Here is a 16,469-nt window from a genome sequence, read left to right as displayed (position 1 = left end):
CATACGCTGTTTTTTTAATTTTCGCTATCCATGTACCATTATATACCGATATACTGAAAATATACCTTTAATTCAATTTTGACGTCAAAATATACCGAACAGTATATATGTAATTTACTGTAAATGGTCACATTGGAGGGTGGACCATCGATAGGCCGCAACGATATGCGGCAGTGGAACTATCGATTGGAGCACAATGTGTGGGTGGCGTTAACGTTGGCGGGAGATTTGTAATGTATGCTGTCTGTTTGTGGATCTTGTAACAATTGTAATGGCAGCCTTAATAAAAGGCAATATTTGATCTATTTTAATTATTCGTTCCGCTGCATTGGTAGCACAAATCTTGGTTATTCTGCAGAAAAACGAACCCTTATCCTTTCTCCAGAAATAAAAACACATACTCATCCCCGGTCTCAAAGAAGTAGTTTTATTTCACATTGAAGATCTCAATTTGGTTTTTGTTTCTTTTGCTTTCTTTGTTTGTCTTACTCGTATGCTTACTTGAAATTCCCATCATATTCTCCATCATTTCATTTTCTTCAATATCGCTTCACGCTTCTCACATAATTCACTAATCTCTTACAAAAACTTAAGTAATGTTTATTTCTTGCACAAAAACCAGCAGAACTAGAAGTAGAATAAATAACATAGAGAGAGCACGTTTCTCGATACGAAATAAATATGGTTACAAACTAAGTTTAAACTAGTTGTAATTTTATGTTTTCTTTTGTTTTTGTGGAATATATTCTATTATACTTTCTGTTTTGTTTAAGAAATGGCAGCTACAAGATTTGAGTTCCGAGAGAGTCTACCCATGGATCAAGTAAAATTTTCTTGCAAAACCAAAAAAATAAAAGTATAAGTATAAGGCTTTTGGTTAAACGAAAAGGGTAAGGTATTAGTCTGCCAATGGATTGGGTTTAAAGAAGTCAAAACCAAGAGATTAAAATTCTAGTCTTCAAACATGCTCTGCTCGCTCTTTCTCTCTCTTCATTTTGTTATAATCATCGCCTGCACAGCGCCCACTACAGTGATGCTGTCCTGTCCGTCTCGCTTACTCTCGCCGTCCAGTACCGTCCGTCTGTCTATCTATCTGTCTGTCCCGCTCTGGCTTGACCAATTCAAAGCCCCTTTTTCTATGACTCATTTTTCTCATTTGCTATCCTGCTTTCGGGTTTCTTTTCCTTTACTTTCTGCCCTGGTTTTTTTTCAAATTTTTTTTGTTTTTGTTTTGTTTCTGTTACATCAAAAATTGGTTTCTCATGCACAATGGCATGCAAATATTCTGCATTATGACAAAAAATTATGCTCTTTAATCTTTAATATGTATACATATGTATATACATATATTTATATATATATATTTGTTGTTGCTGTTGTTGTTGTTGTATATATAAACACTTATTAGAAGTCCTCATGTGTGTTTTGTTGTGTTGTTTTTCTTGGTTTCCTTCACATATCATCATCATCTGCTCCATATCTTGTTATGCTTTTTCTTAGAAATTCTTATTAAAGAAAAAAATTTGGTTTTTTCCATGTGTTCCGTGTATGTGTATTTTACCTTTTTTGTTTTTGCTTTTTTTTTTTACTTTGGTTATTCTGAAATTATGCACTTGTGAGGGGATGGGAATGTGTGTGGTGGCGGGGGGAGGAGGACATCTTACCGTTAGCATAAAAAGTCCGTGTTCCAAGGAAATTCGTGCTGAGCAATAATTTGAAAAGAACGCAAATAGCAAATAGAGCTTGGTGCGGTGGTGTGTGCAAAAGTAACGGTAAATGTGTGCGTGGAAGTGTTGTGTAATGGTTTTTGTTTGTGTAGTGCCAGTGCTGCGAAATGCCGCCTGATTTTCGGTTATTCAGTGTTTCCGCTTTATTATTTTTTGTTTGTTTCTTGGTTTTCTTTTAGGAAATTACGTATTAAGCTTTTGAGTAGGTTTTTTTCTTAAGGTTTTTTTTGTTGCTTATTTTACACAAATTTGTTTAATTTACTTATGTTTTCCATTCCATTTAACACCCACTGATTTTCTCGCTCTCTGTCTTTTTGTGTGTGAAAAAAAGGTTTTGCTTGATTTTAGTTTGTTCTCCTCTTTTCCACTCACATATTTGTCTATTCTCTTAATTTGGTTTTGGTTTAAATTGCATGTGGTATTTTTTTTTCTTGTGTTTTACTTTGCTTCGGGTTAGCTGTTCCCCCGACAACATAAATCCAATTGGAAGTACACATATATAACATATATAGCACACATTTATGTAAACGACAAGAGAATAATTACAATATATATTTTTCTTGGGTTGTGTTTCCCGGTTTTTTGTTGATTACTTTTACTTTTACTTTGACTTTCATTTCTGGTTTTTGCCAATGTTTTCCTTTTCCGTTTTTTGCTGCCCAAAAATCTGTTTCCTTTCTGGTTCTGTGGATGGATCATATCATATCCAATATGCTTTATGCTTTACCAATGCCATGACTCCTCTCCAATGTTCTTTTCTCTTTTGTATTGGGAGGAGCCGCGATTTCGGGGCCTCAATAGCAATGAAATACACAAATACAGTACATCTATATTATAACGTATGTGTATAAATATCTATTAAGTTGTTCCGTTTGCTCTTTTTCTCGTGGTTTTGATGCACAAAATATGTGTGTGTCTGTCTGTGGTTGTTGCCATTTGACTATGTAGCTGTTTCTTGTTTTTTTTTTATCCAAATTAAAATACATTTTGTAAATAAATGAGAACATGATAAATGATGATTAATATTCTGCGGCTTCAATTCAATTTCGTTTACAATTATTTTGCAATTGCAATGATTTTTTTGATCAAGTTGTTGTCCATCTTTTTATTTGTTTGTTGCTAAGAGTTCTCGTTTTGCGTTTTGTATCCTTTATTTTGCTTATCCTTTGCTTAGCGCGGCGTTAGCTGCTGTAAAATCGGGTGTAGTGGTGGTTTGTGTGCTTTTGCCTGTACTTGAATGTTCTTTTATGTTGTGTCTGTGTGTGTGTGTGTCTGTGTGTGTGTGTGGTGTGTTCTGTTCTGTTCAGTGTCCTTTTGTTTTAGTTTTTTTATTTCGTTTTCTTTTATCATTTTGATTTTTTTATGGTTCTTTCCATTTGCTACATGCTGCCTCCCTGCCTGCCTGCCAACGATTCATCTTCTCCTTCTGGGATTGGTGGTTCGGACGGGGGGAAATTATACCTAAGGGGTAGGGCTAAATGGGGGTAGGAGGGAAGTGTGCAAAAAAATAAAAAAAAAATGGCATTTTGTTTCATTCAAGTTTAACATCATTTTTAATCGTGATTGGAGGTTTATGCAAATCATTTTAATGTCTTCAAAACAGAACAAATTCAATAATTATTTTTTGTTTTGTTTTTTTGTTGTGTGTGTACAATCATATCAATCAATCTGAGTGTGTGTGTGAGTGTTTGCATTTATGTATACAACATATCAATCAATCAATCTGAGTGTGTGTGTGTGAGTGTTTGCATTTATGTATACAACATATCAATCGATCAGTCTGCGTGTGTGTGTGAGTGTTTGCATTTATGTATACAACATATCAATCGATCAATCAATAAAACAATTCTCAAATACATAATAATAGGGCGAAATTCACGTGTGTGTGTGTGTGTGTGTGTGTGTATATGTATCGTGTTGGTGGTTGTTGCCGGATGGGGGAATGATGATAAAACGGCGTTGGTCCTACTACGATCTTCATCTATAATAAATATATAATCGGATCTATCTAGCGGTGTATTTTGGGTGTGTGTATTCGTGTGTGTTTTGCAAAAAGTTATTTTTTCCAAAATTTTGGATGCTTGTGTCTCTGTGTCTGTGATTCGTGTGGATCAATCAATGATCGAAATACCAAAGCAACAAATTTTGGGTATTTCGTTCATTTGCACCATGCCACACACGGACGAACATTCTGCTGTGGAGTGTGTGTGTGTGTGTGTGTGTGTGCGTTTTGGAGATTGATTTGCGTATATGGAACCATAAGTGTTGTGGAGGATCCTAGGCACCGTGTTCTGATGGCAGCTCGACATCGACATCCACATCCAGATCCTCGTCTTCGTGTTCTTCTTCCTCTTCGTCGTCGTCGTCGTCGTCGTCCTCCTGATCAGGTGCAACAGGAGGTGGAGCCACAGCAGCAGGTACCGCTGCCACTTGCCCCAGTTCCTGCTGCTGCTGTTGTTGTTGTTGTTGTTGTTGTTGAAGTAGCTCCTCCTCCTCCTGCTGTTGTTGTTGAAGCTGCTGCAGCTCCTCCAATTCGGCGCGACGACAACTGCTGCAACTGGTGGCATCACTGTCCTCGACAATGGTGCCATCATCTGTGTCTTCATCCTCATCCTCTTCCTCAAACTCCTCCTCGTTGTCGTTGCCCACCACCTCTTCATCGACATCGACATCGACATCAACATCCACATCGACTTCGACATCTTCTTCATCCTCGTATTCCATGTCCTCCATATCATCCTGTTCAAAGTCTAGGTCCGGATCTAGTTCCATATCCGTCTCCAATTGTTGATCCGTGTGATGGTGCTGCTGTAGAGGTTGTTGTTCTTTTTGTGTGTCTTCACCATCATCTGCCTGCTTTTGATGCATCATTTCCACATCCCTTGGCTGTTCTTGTTCCTGTTCCTGTTCCTGTGCCACCCTCTGATGTTGTGGATCCACATCTTGTTGGGGATGCTGCTCCTGTTGTTGGCTTTTGTGTTGTTGTTCTTCTTGTTGTTCTTGTTCATCGTCCACTGATGGATGCTGCTGTTGCTGGTGTTGATGTTGTGTATGTTGTTGTTGTTGTTGGTGTTGCTGCAACAGCTGCTGCTCGGCCATCAGCCTCCCGACCACCACCGCATCCGACTCGACAATACTTTAACCGCTCTTAAACAGTAGTATGGCCACCTGGCCCAAATAGAAGTAAATGAAATGGCGCGTCTCGTGTGTCACATACGATCCAAAGTTGCGTCCCACAATGCAATGCCATGTTGGATTGTATTTCTTGTCGAATTCTTTCTTGATATAGGCGGCAATGTCCTATAAAAATATAAAAGAAAAAAAAAGAGAGAGAGATTAGGATAAGAGAAGATACATTTTAAGTTAAAGAAATCCCCCGCCGTGTAGAAGCACGCGGGTCTCGACTTCTGGATAACCCCCATAGCAATTTCAAGGGACTAATTTTCACAGCCAAAAGTCTCACTGGAAATCAGAGCTGGAACATTTTCTAACAAATTCCCATCACTAAGGCGACGCGGGGATATTTTTCAAAGCAATAGTACCACTGGACTTCATTGGAATGTTTTCTGTAGAGGCTCACGTAGCCGGACATCATGATACCCATCAAAATACGTAATGGGAGACGGGAAGAGGGAGATGGGAGCTCGGACGCTCGCCACGTTTTGGCTGGGCTGTATTCCCCCCTTGAAAAATCCCTTTGTTTATTGAGGATTTAATTTATTAAATATTTGTTTTAATTCCATTTAAAGTTAGATAGATCTGGTAAAATTTCACAAATTTTGTATGCTTTTTGTTTGAAAAACCAAAAAACTGACGGAAACAAGCGACACACAAGTGGCTGTCAAATTTTTGTTGGAATTAACAGCAGGGAAAGAGCGGCGGCAGCAAGCGACCCACAAACTCAATAATATGCCCTGCCACACTCTCACACACACACCCACACACACTTCCAGTTCATTTCCCATTCCATGCGACAGTCGTCATCGTCGTCTGTCACTAGGACAACCATCGACCCCCGAAAAAGTGACCTCAAAACAACTGAAAATGCTTGGTCTTGGCCCCGCAGGAGGACTCGAGAAGGGGGTAACAAGAAGCGGAGGTAACAAAGGAAATCGTAAGTGTGTGTCGGGGGGAAGGGGGTGGGCGGTGAAAGGGGGGGGAGGGGGCAAAACTTCTGGTTTGCTAATGAGTTACGTTATGGATTGTTGCGTTTTTGTTTGTGGGTCAAAGAATTAAGCAATTAGAGCAACAGTTTTAGAGCCACTGCGGAGAACAGAGAGAGGGAGAGCGAGGCGTTTGAGAAGGGGGGTTGGGGGGTAAAGCAGGAGAGACAGAAGGCAGAATGTGGAAATGCAGTGGCAGGGGCGCAGCAGGATTGCATCAGAACGGAGCGGAAGGATGAACATTCGCTTGGCTGGGGATGCGCGTCTGCAGCTTACACGGCGTTGCAAATGTCAAAGGTCATTGCCAGAGTTGCATTCCCGTTTGGCAGCATAAAAGCCAGGGTTACGCAAAACACTCACACGCACTCACACACACACATATGTGTGGGCTGCAGCACACTGGAGTCCCTATAAATATAGCCACCTGTGGCGGAAAGTATTTTTTCTTGAAATGATTACTTTTCCGGGAAGACGAGGAGCAGATGGGGGGGGAGACTGAAAAAAGGGATGGAAAAGGAAGGAGGGAAAGCGAGAAACACTCTTATCCACCTTTGAAATCTGTTCTTCTCTATAGGCCACACTGTGCGACGGGGGTATCTTAACGTCGAGAGACGTGCGCCTTGGTTCCCGTTCGATAATCAAACGAAATTTCGCAAATAGTGGAAAACTTTCCATGAAATCTGAAGTATTTTAAGTCGCATAATGACACAAAAAAGAAACCCCCAAAACTTGAGGGGAAAAATCAAAACATTAAAGTTTTTGGATGACGCTCTGCCCAAGAGCAGGGCGGGGGCGTGGATTGGATTCTATTCGGTCACCATTTTGGGGTTGCAGGAGGTGTGGGTGTGTAGAGGGAGTGGGTGTGTGCCGTGCAGTCATAAACTTAACCCCGTAACCTACAGATACAAAAAAAAATCTAGAAAAAAAGGTAAGTTGGAGTACAGTGATAGCTCCCCCCCCCCCCCCCCCCCCCCCCCCCTTTGCTACCATCCCATACAATCATCTGCCTTCCATTCATCTATTCCTTTTTTTTCTTCTAATAATTTGTTTATTTATTTGGATTCGATCGTTCTTTCCATCGATTTTTCGATATTTCCATCAATATTATTCAATCCCTCCATTCTTATAACCTTCCTTCTCTATTTGTTGTTGTTTTGTTTAAGAACAATGTTACGATTTCTTAGCCTTAGGCATCATGACGTTGGCCATTATTCTCTCGTTCCATCCTTGCCACGAAACGATCGCCTATGAAGCCATTCCATTCCTTTTGTTGGGTGTTCTTTTGTTGCTGTGTGTCGTGCGTGTGCCCACGCCGCATGTCGTGTCAGACGACAATATAAAGTTGATTGTTTTATATTCAATTTTGGTTTGAGGCACACATCCATCCTTCCTCTCCAGCTCCTGCAACTGCAGAACTCCAGAGCGTCCCAGACCATTCCCATCGCTTAGCAATGCCATGGAATTTTTTTGTTTTGGCAACTCAACATTTTGACACACAGCCCCCGCCCGGCAAGCGCCCACCAATAGGCTGCCACACATTCGCGAAGGAGTTTCGTTTCGTGAATAATAATGTACCTTTTGCTATTTTGGACATGTGTTATTCCAGCCATCTAGCCCTTCCTTTTTCTATGGCCGATTTTTAGACATACTTCAATCTGTGGAGCGGCAGTATTGCTCGCCTACGAAGGGAAACAAATTGTCCCATAAGCGAAAGGACACACCTATGTATGTCCGTATGTACATGCTTAAAATCCCTTTGAATGTTTCCTAAGCGAGCGGCTACATCCGCCACGAGCGATTTACTCTGGATTTGCTTGGGAAAATGTTTCAAATTTATGTAACCGTTTTTGGGCAGGAGCTCCCGTAACTCCACAGCAACCAATCAAAACGAGGAATGTGTGTCAATCAATGTGAATATGTATCTGTTGTTTTTCCTGTGTATCTGATGGATACTTCTTCAATATTTACATGCGAATATTCCATTTTCTGTCCGCATATTGATTAAACATTTTTGGCCACGCAGAAAAACAATCGGGGGGCAAAAGGGAGGGGAAAACTAAAATTTTTTTTGGGTGGAGGAAGGGACAAAAATATACTGTAATAAAATGTTTGGCCATTTGTTTGCATTCGCGGCTGCGACTGTGACTGTGACTGCGACTGCGGCAGCTCTGCGGCTTTGTGTGTGGCACATAAAAACTAATGAAAGGATAACATCATATAAAAAGGGAGATAGATATAGATAGATGGAAAAAGAGAGAGAGAGGGGGTGGAGATGGGGGGTAAGTGAGCGCCAAGGCGGACACGCAAAAAACCTAATTAAATTTATTTTTAAAACTTGAAGCAGAATAATGGAAATTCATGATTTTTTTTTTTCTTCTGCTGTTGGCCCTCTTGTTGGCTTATTTTAGGGCTTTGCCTTTAAATCGCTGCCGCAGTCAAGGCGCTCGCACACACACACACACACACACACACAGATACACAAGCATAATGCCAATGGATACGATATTTAAGCTGCTCGAAAGGTTGCCGCCGCCACCGATACCGCTACAACAGCTTTTGCCCCTAAAAATACAAAATACAGTAAGTAGAATCCCAGCAAAAAACAAAACAAAAAAAGCGTCGGCTAGAAGAAGCTTAACCCTTGTGTGCCCTCACCGCTCCCCACTCCCCACCCCCTCTCAAACCCCACTGTGTGAGCGGTAGTATTAGTTGCGTATCTAATGGATACCAAAAATTGTGTGTGTTCCCCCCACCCCCAACCCCCCCTCGATTTGGCAGGGAATTTTTTGAAGTTATAATCAGCTTCGAAAGCAGATTGCCAGCCGCTCTATGAACGAGGGGGAGAGAAAGAGTACCTGGCCCCATTAGCAGGTCAAATGTACATATGATATCGATCCGATCGAAAGGAGTTCGGGGATTTGTTTCCATTTGCCTCCAATGTTCTCATAAGCGAACGGCACGAAACTCGCTAATGCATGAAATACCATTTAAATCTGTCGATGCCATAAACAGGGACACAAAAACGTCGGAGAACTCTACAGAAGACTAGGACAGAGTTTCGGAACATCTAAAGGGATCGGATCTGTTTGCTTCAGGATGGATCGGCTCGTAGAGAGGGTATCAAAAATACCTAAATATTTCCGCTGAAAATAAAAAATAAGTTTTCCCCCCACCATAATGGAGGAGGATATTTTATTCGGTGGTCCAAAAGGTTAAAAGGTGTCGCCATCTTTCACTCTTTTGCCTTTGTTTGCCTTTCCCTTTTGCTGTTCCTTTTGTTGTTGTTTTTGTGTGTGTTTTGTATAATTTTTCAATTTTCATCGAAGCAATTAAATTTGTGTTCCGACAACAACAGAAATCCATATTTAATTACCGTAAAAAAACAAACACAGAAACACACACGCACGCACACACACATACACACAGACAAAGACACAGTCTTGGAAAGAGAGAGACAGATACAGGCCGAGACAGAATGACAAACTTATTATGCAATAAGAAAGGGAAGAGCAGCAGGAAGAGGAGAAGGAGACAGACGGAGGAGGAGGAGTAGGTAGGAACAAAGAGAAGAGGTAGAAAGGGTGGAAGGGAGTAGAAGGAGTGGAAAGACTAGCAAGCGAAAGAGTAGAAGAAAGCGTAGCAGGAGGAAGAGTAGAAGAAAGAGACTGTTGAAAATGCAAGAAAGTTAAAGAACCGAAAATAGGTACAGAAATACTCCAAATAGTAGCAGAATTTACAGGAAGTACATAGGGGGATAGAGAGGGAGTGAGGGAACTGCTAGAGGAGTGTCAAACCCCCCCCCCCCCCCCCCCCCCCCCCCCCCCCCCCCCCCCCCCCCCCCCCCCCCCCGAGAACCAGAAGCCAGAGCCCCGGAGCACCAGAGCCCCAGAGCCCTCAGAAGCCCCAAGCTAGTGCGATAGAAAAGGACGGCAACAAAAGGCAATCAATCGTGTGATTGTGTATGTGTGTGTGTGTGTTTTATTTATAGCAACAAGAGGTAGGCGCGAAATAAGGGGGAGGGAGCTGTGTGCAAAACACCTGCGTGGGTGTATCTATAGAGAGGAGGGAGTGGGAGTGGTAGTGGGAGAGCGAAGAGAGTGCGCGCTTATTACTGCTTTTACTGTTCAATTAGCTGTTCTATCTACAGCTCTCTCTCTCTCTCTCTCTCTCCTCGTACACCCCCCCCCCACCCCCTTTAACCATCATTACCTATTATTCCCTTCCCCCCGTGCTTACTTCCACTATCCCCTTACCCACTATTTCGCCACTTCCGCTGTGATTTCAAGTTTACTTTTACGTTTTGCCTTTCAAGGACCTTTCCTACTACCCACCTCCTCCTCCTACTCTGTCGCTATCCCGCTGTGTGTACCGTTGGTCGGTTGTCTCTGTCTTCTGTCATTGGCATTGACAAAGGCACCGTTAGTTGATGGCCATTCCCTCCATCTCTGCCTCCGCCTCGTCCTCCTCCTCCTCCTGCTGCTGCTGCTGCTGCTGCTGCTCTTGGTCGCTCACTGACCCACACGCAAACACAAACACATTGACCAGAGCACGTTTTTATCTGTGTCTGTGTCGGTGTGTGTCTGTGTACGTGTGTCTGTCCCCCTCGCACTCACGTAGCACCCCTATTGATTATTCCATTTCTTCGACTTCTCTTCTGCTGTTGTTGACTTTGTTTACAGATTTTGTTGCTGTTGCTGCTGCCGTTTTATTTTGTATTTTTATTCAAAGACTAAATCAAGAGCTTATTAGTCTTGTACCTCTCCCCCGTCGTCCCCTGCCCACTGCTTCTAGCTTGTTTGTCATTCCTTCCGTTCCCTTCGTCTGCGTCCGGGCCGAGGACAGCCGTTAACGATGGTCAGTACTTCTCCTTACCCCTCCCCCCCTCGACACACACACGCCTCATACATAGGTCATGATTATTTCCCCACTCTTTAAGAAATAAGTCTAGGGAATATTTCTTTAAGCGACAGTCACAGAAGACATTCATTTCTTTGCTTTAAGGAGCAGACAAGCGAATTTTCCCCTATTCTTAAAGATGATTCATGGGTTTTTTCCCCTATTCTTCAAATTGAGCCATAGTAATTTCCCTCCATTAAAAACGTTATGGGAATATGTGTTTCAAAAAGTCAGGGGAATTTTACTAATTTCAATCATGGGTTCATGGGGAATTTCCTTCTAAATAAAACATGAATTAAGGGACATTTCAATGTATCGTAGATTAATCTATAAAGGGTTCTCTGTTTTGTGCATACATTTAGTAAATTTTCGGTGATTTTTTGCCTCTATTCAAAGGAGATCATCATTGAAAATTCACCTTATATCAAGGGACTAGAAATATCCGCCATTCAGGACAGTTTATCTTTTATTATTAGAGAATAATGTATCTATAATTTACTTTGATTGAAAATTAGAACTCCCGTTTTTAGGGAGTGCCATTTAAGGGCATCTCTTCATTTTAAATGGAAATTTAATGAATGGATGACCATCTGGGGATTTAAGGAATTTGCTTTTGATATTCATATTTTTAGCCCCCCCCCCAACAAACCAACCTTTAATATTGCCATCTAAAATAAATCCCTCAATGAAAACCACTCGTTAGGGCTGTTGTGGAACAAGTCCCCGCACAAAAGTAAATCCGAGATAATTGGCGCCTCCTTGCCTGCACTTGCAACCAGCAGCAGCAGCAGCACAGGATAACAAATCCCCGATAATGCCCCGCTATGCTACGTTTTCAACACATCGCACACCTGTTGGGTCTTGCAATATTCCTCCCTCGCAGCCCTGCCACCCCCCTCTTTGGTAATGCCTTTTTACCGCCCTCCGCTCACCTTCTCAATGTTGTACTTCTCCAGGGCCTGTGTCGCACAGTCGACAGCATCCTGCTGCATCTCCTCGCTCATGTCGGCATTCTTGATGACAGCCTTTCGGTCAGACATTTTGTGGCTTTTGTTGTTTGTTTGTTTCTTTTACGCTTTAATTGTGATTGCTATTTAGCTGCTGAATCGTCGGTAACTGCAACGAAAGAGAGAACCGATGAGCACCACTGTGGGAGAGAGAGAGAGAGAGAGAGAGAGAGAGAAGTAATAATTAACATCTTGTTGCACATTTCGTATATGGGAAGGGGGAATGTAATTAAAAATGCGGCTCATAATCGGGTTAGGCACTGCAGAAACACCAGCCCACACACACATACAACCCACACACACATATCCCACACATAAACGCAGGCGCATTGGAGGCTGGCTGCTGCATACTTTTATGGGCGGCAGTGGAGGGAGGCAGAGCGGGGACAGGGCCCCTCACGCATCAGCCATCCATCAGCCCAGGCCTCAAAACTTAATTATAGAACAGGGCAACAGAGCCAGACCCGTACATACATACGTACAAGGAGTATTACAAATCAAATATCAGAGCTGGATGGACGTCAGACCCGCACCCCCACCCACACCCACACCACTGCAACCAATTAGCGTGCAATACTGCAACGCAAGAGAGGAAATGAAAGACAGAAAGAGACAGAGAGCGAGAGCGAGAGAGAGCTGGAGCAAAAGCGCAAGAGCAAGTGTGGCAGTGGCAGCATTCAGCATACCAGCATCCCAACAGCAACGTTGCATGGCCTTGAGGCCAGCTCGATAGCCATTTCCCTCTAACACAGCCAGTTGAGTGTGGCCATAACCGTTAACCAAGGACGCGCAAGCAAGCAAGCAAGCAAAGGAGGGGAACGAACACACAACAACTAATTCAAATTCAAGGCTCAATCCAAGGACTCACATTCCCACCACACCATAACCTCCCCCGCCCCCCTTTCCAATGAGCGACTGGACCTCGATGCTCATTTTGTTGTAGTAGCATACTTTTGCGCGCGCCCATGGCATTGCTTATTAGCCAAAGAAACATAGAAAAAACGAAAAACAAATAGCAAATAAATGCACTTTAGAAAGACGAGACAGCGAGAGCGCGAGAGAGAGAGAGACAGAGGGGTGGCACTAGAGTGCTCTTTGCTAGTGACGGGCGGAGGGAGAGAGAGAGAGAGAGAGGAAGGGGATAAACTGAAACGGTTACAAATGCTAAATGCCAATCGGTAATAATTCAAGAAGAGAAATCTCACAAGACAAGCAACAATTAGTATCAATCCAATTGGGAGTGGGCATACTGACACACGCACACACACAGCGAAACGCACTCACATATGAGCGATTGACTGGTGACGGCTCTTCTTCTGCTCTCCTGAAAAGTCAATTAGAAATTGCATTGACAGTTGGACAAACGGAGACGTTCTGTCCCTCTCCGTCACACGCACCCACACACATACACAGAAGAGCCGGACAAAAGGGTCAGGAAATATCATAATTATTAATAACAAAAAACTCTAAGCGCGAAACTTTGTATGTGTGTGAGGGAAATGAAATTATAAATGGCAGGCGGACACGCGTTTCCTCTCCTGAGTAGACACACACACAGAGATAGAGATAGAGATGGAGAGAGAGAGAGAGAGAGAGCGACTGCACCGTCAGGTAATAGAATTTCCCGCTATTGCACGCGTATCTGTGTGTGTGTGTGTGTGTTTTTTGCCTTTCATTACGGGCCACAGAGCTTTTTGCAATTCGATGCCATTCACGCGAGCGGTGGCGAGCGGGAAAACGCGCGATTTTAATGTCCTTCTCTGTCTCAGTCCATCATTCACTACCGACAATATGTCGGATCTGTCGGAAATTACCATCATAGACTTCCCCTGTGTACCCTTTCCGTTACCTGAGGAGCAGTATCCACGCTAGTTGTCCGGCCGTCACTTGCCTAATTAGAGGCAGAGTTCGAATTTCCTTTACCGGGGGTCCTTAAATTTTGATATTTAATCCAGTTGAAAAATACACAATGAAATATTCGGAATAACCAGTAGTAGTACTAATGGAAATATATACAGAATACTGAAGTAAAAAGAAAGGATATCTTTATCTACATATTTGTAAATAAAACGGGACATCTGTCAAATCTGTACACCAATGTCATATATATATATATATATATATATATATATATATATATTATTATAGATTTACAGATGTGCATATGTATGTGTGGATTGTACCTATGTACCTCTTTCTAATGACTAATTTTACATAAATTGCACTCCCCCATCCCTCCGACCACAATTATCCAAATATCAATCTTGGGGCAAAATATTGTGTGGACAGGGTCTGGAAACTTCCAAACAAGAAAACACAAAACACAAAACGGAAACCACAGACGACCATAATTGCTGCGCTGCCGACTTCTATGAATAAATTAGCCAGACAACAGATCGGATTAGGCGAAATATTCAAAAGAATTGTACAAGTCGCGGGGGAGCTCGGAGCTGGAGGCGGTCTACCTTTTTTCCGAAATGCCCGCGCTGACGTCACTGAAGCGAAAACTGGATTTTGTACGCCTCTTCTCAAACTATTATATCATTTATGCATATTTCATGTTTTAATTTCGATTAAAAACCAACAAAAATAACTAAAACCCCAAATTCGCAAACAGTGCGTGGGCAGCGACGCTGACTGCGGCAGCGAAACTGCAGTGCTGAAATGTCTTTCATCTCTTTCGCGCTTCTGGTGCTGGTGCGACGCCAGGAGCTCTCGTGTTTGTGTGTCTCCGTGCAAAAGCCGCACCGCATCGCAGCGCACTATGGGAATTCGGCGTGCTTTTTTTGGTCGGCTACACAATGCAGTGCCCGATGATGCAGCGTTCCCAATAATTATACACGTACATTGCACAATCCCTCAGCCCACCACCCACCGACCAAGACCTGAGAACATTCTCACACACTCACACATTCACTTGCCTTTTGGGCAGAATTTAGCACTTACCTGAATTATTATTTGCAATTCATTGCAATTGCGCGCGCGATCTTTTTGGCTAACAATGATTACAGTAGAACTTGGCTGCCTTCCGTTTTGTATTATTTTATCACACAAATTGAACAGCTGCCACCGGAAAATCAAACCTACTGTTTTGTAAAATAATGCTATTGACCAAACGTACATACAAAATTTGACAGAAAAAACCCCAACATTTTTGGTTGGCCTAATGCATGGGATGGCTCTGCTCTGTGTGCATGTGTTGTGTGTGCGCGTGGGATATATGGAAAGGTTCCTTTTTCCAGCAATTTTGCACGCAATAAGAATTTAGCACGCCGCGTCTTGCCACTTCAGAACGAACAAAAAATAAATATACATATAAGTATATTCAACACGGCAAAAAAAAAAAAAACGGCACAGACCGATTTACAGAACTGATTTATTTCCTAGATTGTAATTTGCCGCAAAAAAATTGCATATATGTATGTGGGGTTTGTGTGAGGTTTTGTGTTTACCGCTAAGCGCACTCGTCGTGTTCGCCTTGTTTTACTGATTGCAACACTTCTTTCCGGTACAAAAGCCTCAACTCAGCTCGTTGACTGTTCGAATATTATTGTTGAAGTGACTTGCACCGAGTTTGTGAAGCCGCACGAGCCCCGAAAATTCCGATAATGTTGTCGGGCTGGCCTGCTATTGGTCAGAACTGGGCGGCGTCTGGCAGACGACATCTGGCAGGCCGCGTCTGGCAACAGTGATGCCCGTGTTTGAGTAGTCGATCCGGGTAGATATATCTTTGGTTGGCTCTAGGAGGGCCAGAAAAATGGTACTCACTCAAAGAAAATGAATTGGCAGATAAAATATTGGAATTACTACGGAGATTTGATTGTTTTATACAAGGTATCGGAAATCGATTTCTGGTTTCAGAGAGGTGCGCATCACTGTTTGCCGGTAGGTCTGCAGGGTTGCATGCCGGCAGACCATTCAGGCCGTTGTGCCAACATTCATTTAAATCTTGCAAATAAAGTAAATTATTTGACGCTAATATAACGTGTGCCAAGAATAATTCGGACACATATATTTTGCGGCCACAATTAGGTCGAAATCTTAGAGCGGGAAACAATTAAACGATATACAAATAATCGTATGGTCATTAAGGTCTACGAAATTAAATATATAAATAAATAAATTTGGTCGGGACGGTTTTTAATACGCAAACAACTACTGTTGGCTGGATGATCGTGGCGGTAAAATTACGCTTCTCAAATTTGAAAGAAGTGCGAAAGTACGGTCATACTGCGAGGGTGCAATATATTGAATAAACTTCAATTAAAAATATTAATAAGCACATGGTCTCACCAGAAATTGGAAGCCAAATAATATTGCTATCGAAGAAAGTCAGCACTGAAACCACACCGATATTTTCGATATTTTCCCGCTGCCACCTTTTTGTTTTTTTTTCAAAAGGAAAAATAACTGTTTTTAATTTGAAGAAACGTTAATAGCTGAACATTTTCAATATTTTATTAAAGTGATATTTAAGGTTTTTTACAGTATTTCCATTAGCTCATCTAGCTCTGCGGGATTAGCTTCAGAAAAGAAAGAAACCTCATTCCAAAACCTCCTCACTCCCATTTTATTAAATGAATATCGGTATATTTTGGGGTACTCCAAATTTGCGCGAATTACATTTTTTCGAAGCGAACACGATTTTGTTGACAGACAAAACGTCATCCTAATGT

General features: G+C 42.3%; 2 protein-coding genes across 3 annotated transcripts; both read right to left on the bottom strand.

Annotated features, from left to right (window-relative positions):
* Positions 1 to 3,251: 3,251 nt before the first annotated feature.
* On the bottom strand, positions 3,252 to 4,850 carry LOC108160299 (putative mediator of RNA polymerase II transcription subunit 26). Its single transcript, XM_017294215.2, has one exon. The coding sequence runs from the start codon at positions 4,824 to 4,826 to the stop codon at positions 4,005 to 4,007; it is 822 nt and encodes a 273-aa protein (XP_017149704.1). The 5' UTR covers positions 4,827 to 4,850; the 3' UTR covers positions 3,252 to 4,004.
* LOC108160308 (dynein light chain 1, cytoplasmic) lies at positions 4,791 to 15,357 on the bottom strand. 2 transcript variants are annotated; one of them, XM_017294236.2, is made up of 3 exons: positions 15,246 to 15,357; positions 11,719 to 11,933; positions 4,791 to 5,027 (listed from the first exon to the last, which is right to left on the bottom strand). In XM_017294236.2, exons 2-3 carry the CDS (start codon positions 11,824 to 11,826, stop codon positions 4,866 to 4,868), a joined length of 270 nt encoding a protein of 89 aa, XP_017149725.1. In that variant the 5' UTR covers positions 11,827 to 11,933; positions 15,246 to 15,357; the 3' UTR covers positions 4,791 to 4,865. The 2 variants fall into 2 exon arrangements, with proteins under 2 accessions (XP_017149725.1, XP_017149717.1); XM_017294228.2 differs by having other exon boundaries at positions 11,719 to 11,902.
* Between the last annotated feature and the right edge of the window lie 1,112 nt (positions 15,358 to 16,469).

This window comes from Drosophila miranda, chromosome XL (genome assembly GCF_003369915.1).
Source record: "Drosophila miranda strain MSH22 chromosome XL, D.miranda_PacBio2.1, whole genome shotgun sequence".
Classification (NCBI taxonomy): Eukaryota; Metazoa; Arthropoda; class Insecta; order Diptera; family Drosophilidae; genus Drosophila; species Drosophila miranda.
Note: the sequence above shows the minus strand (reverse complement) of the source record. Positions and strands in the feature narration are given on the sequence as shown.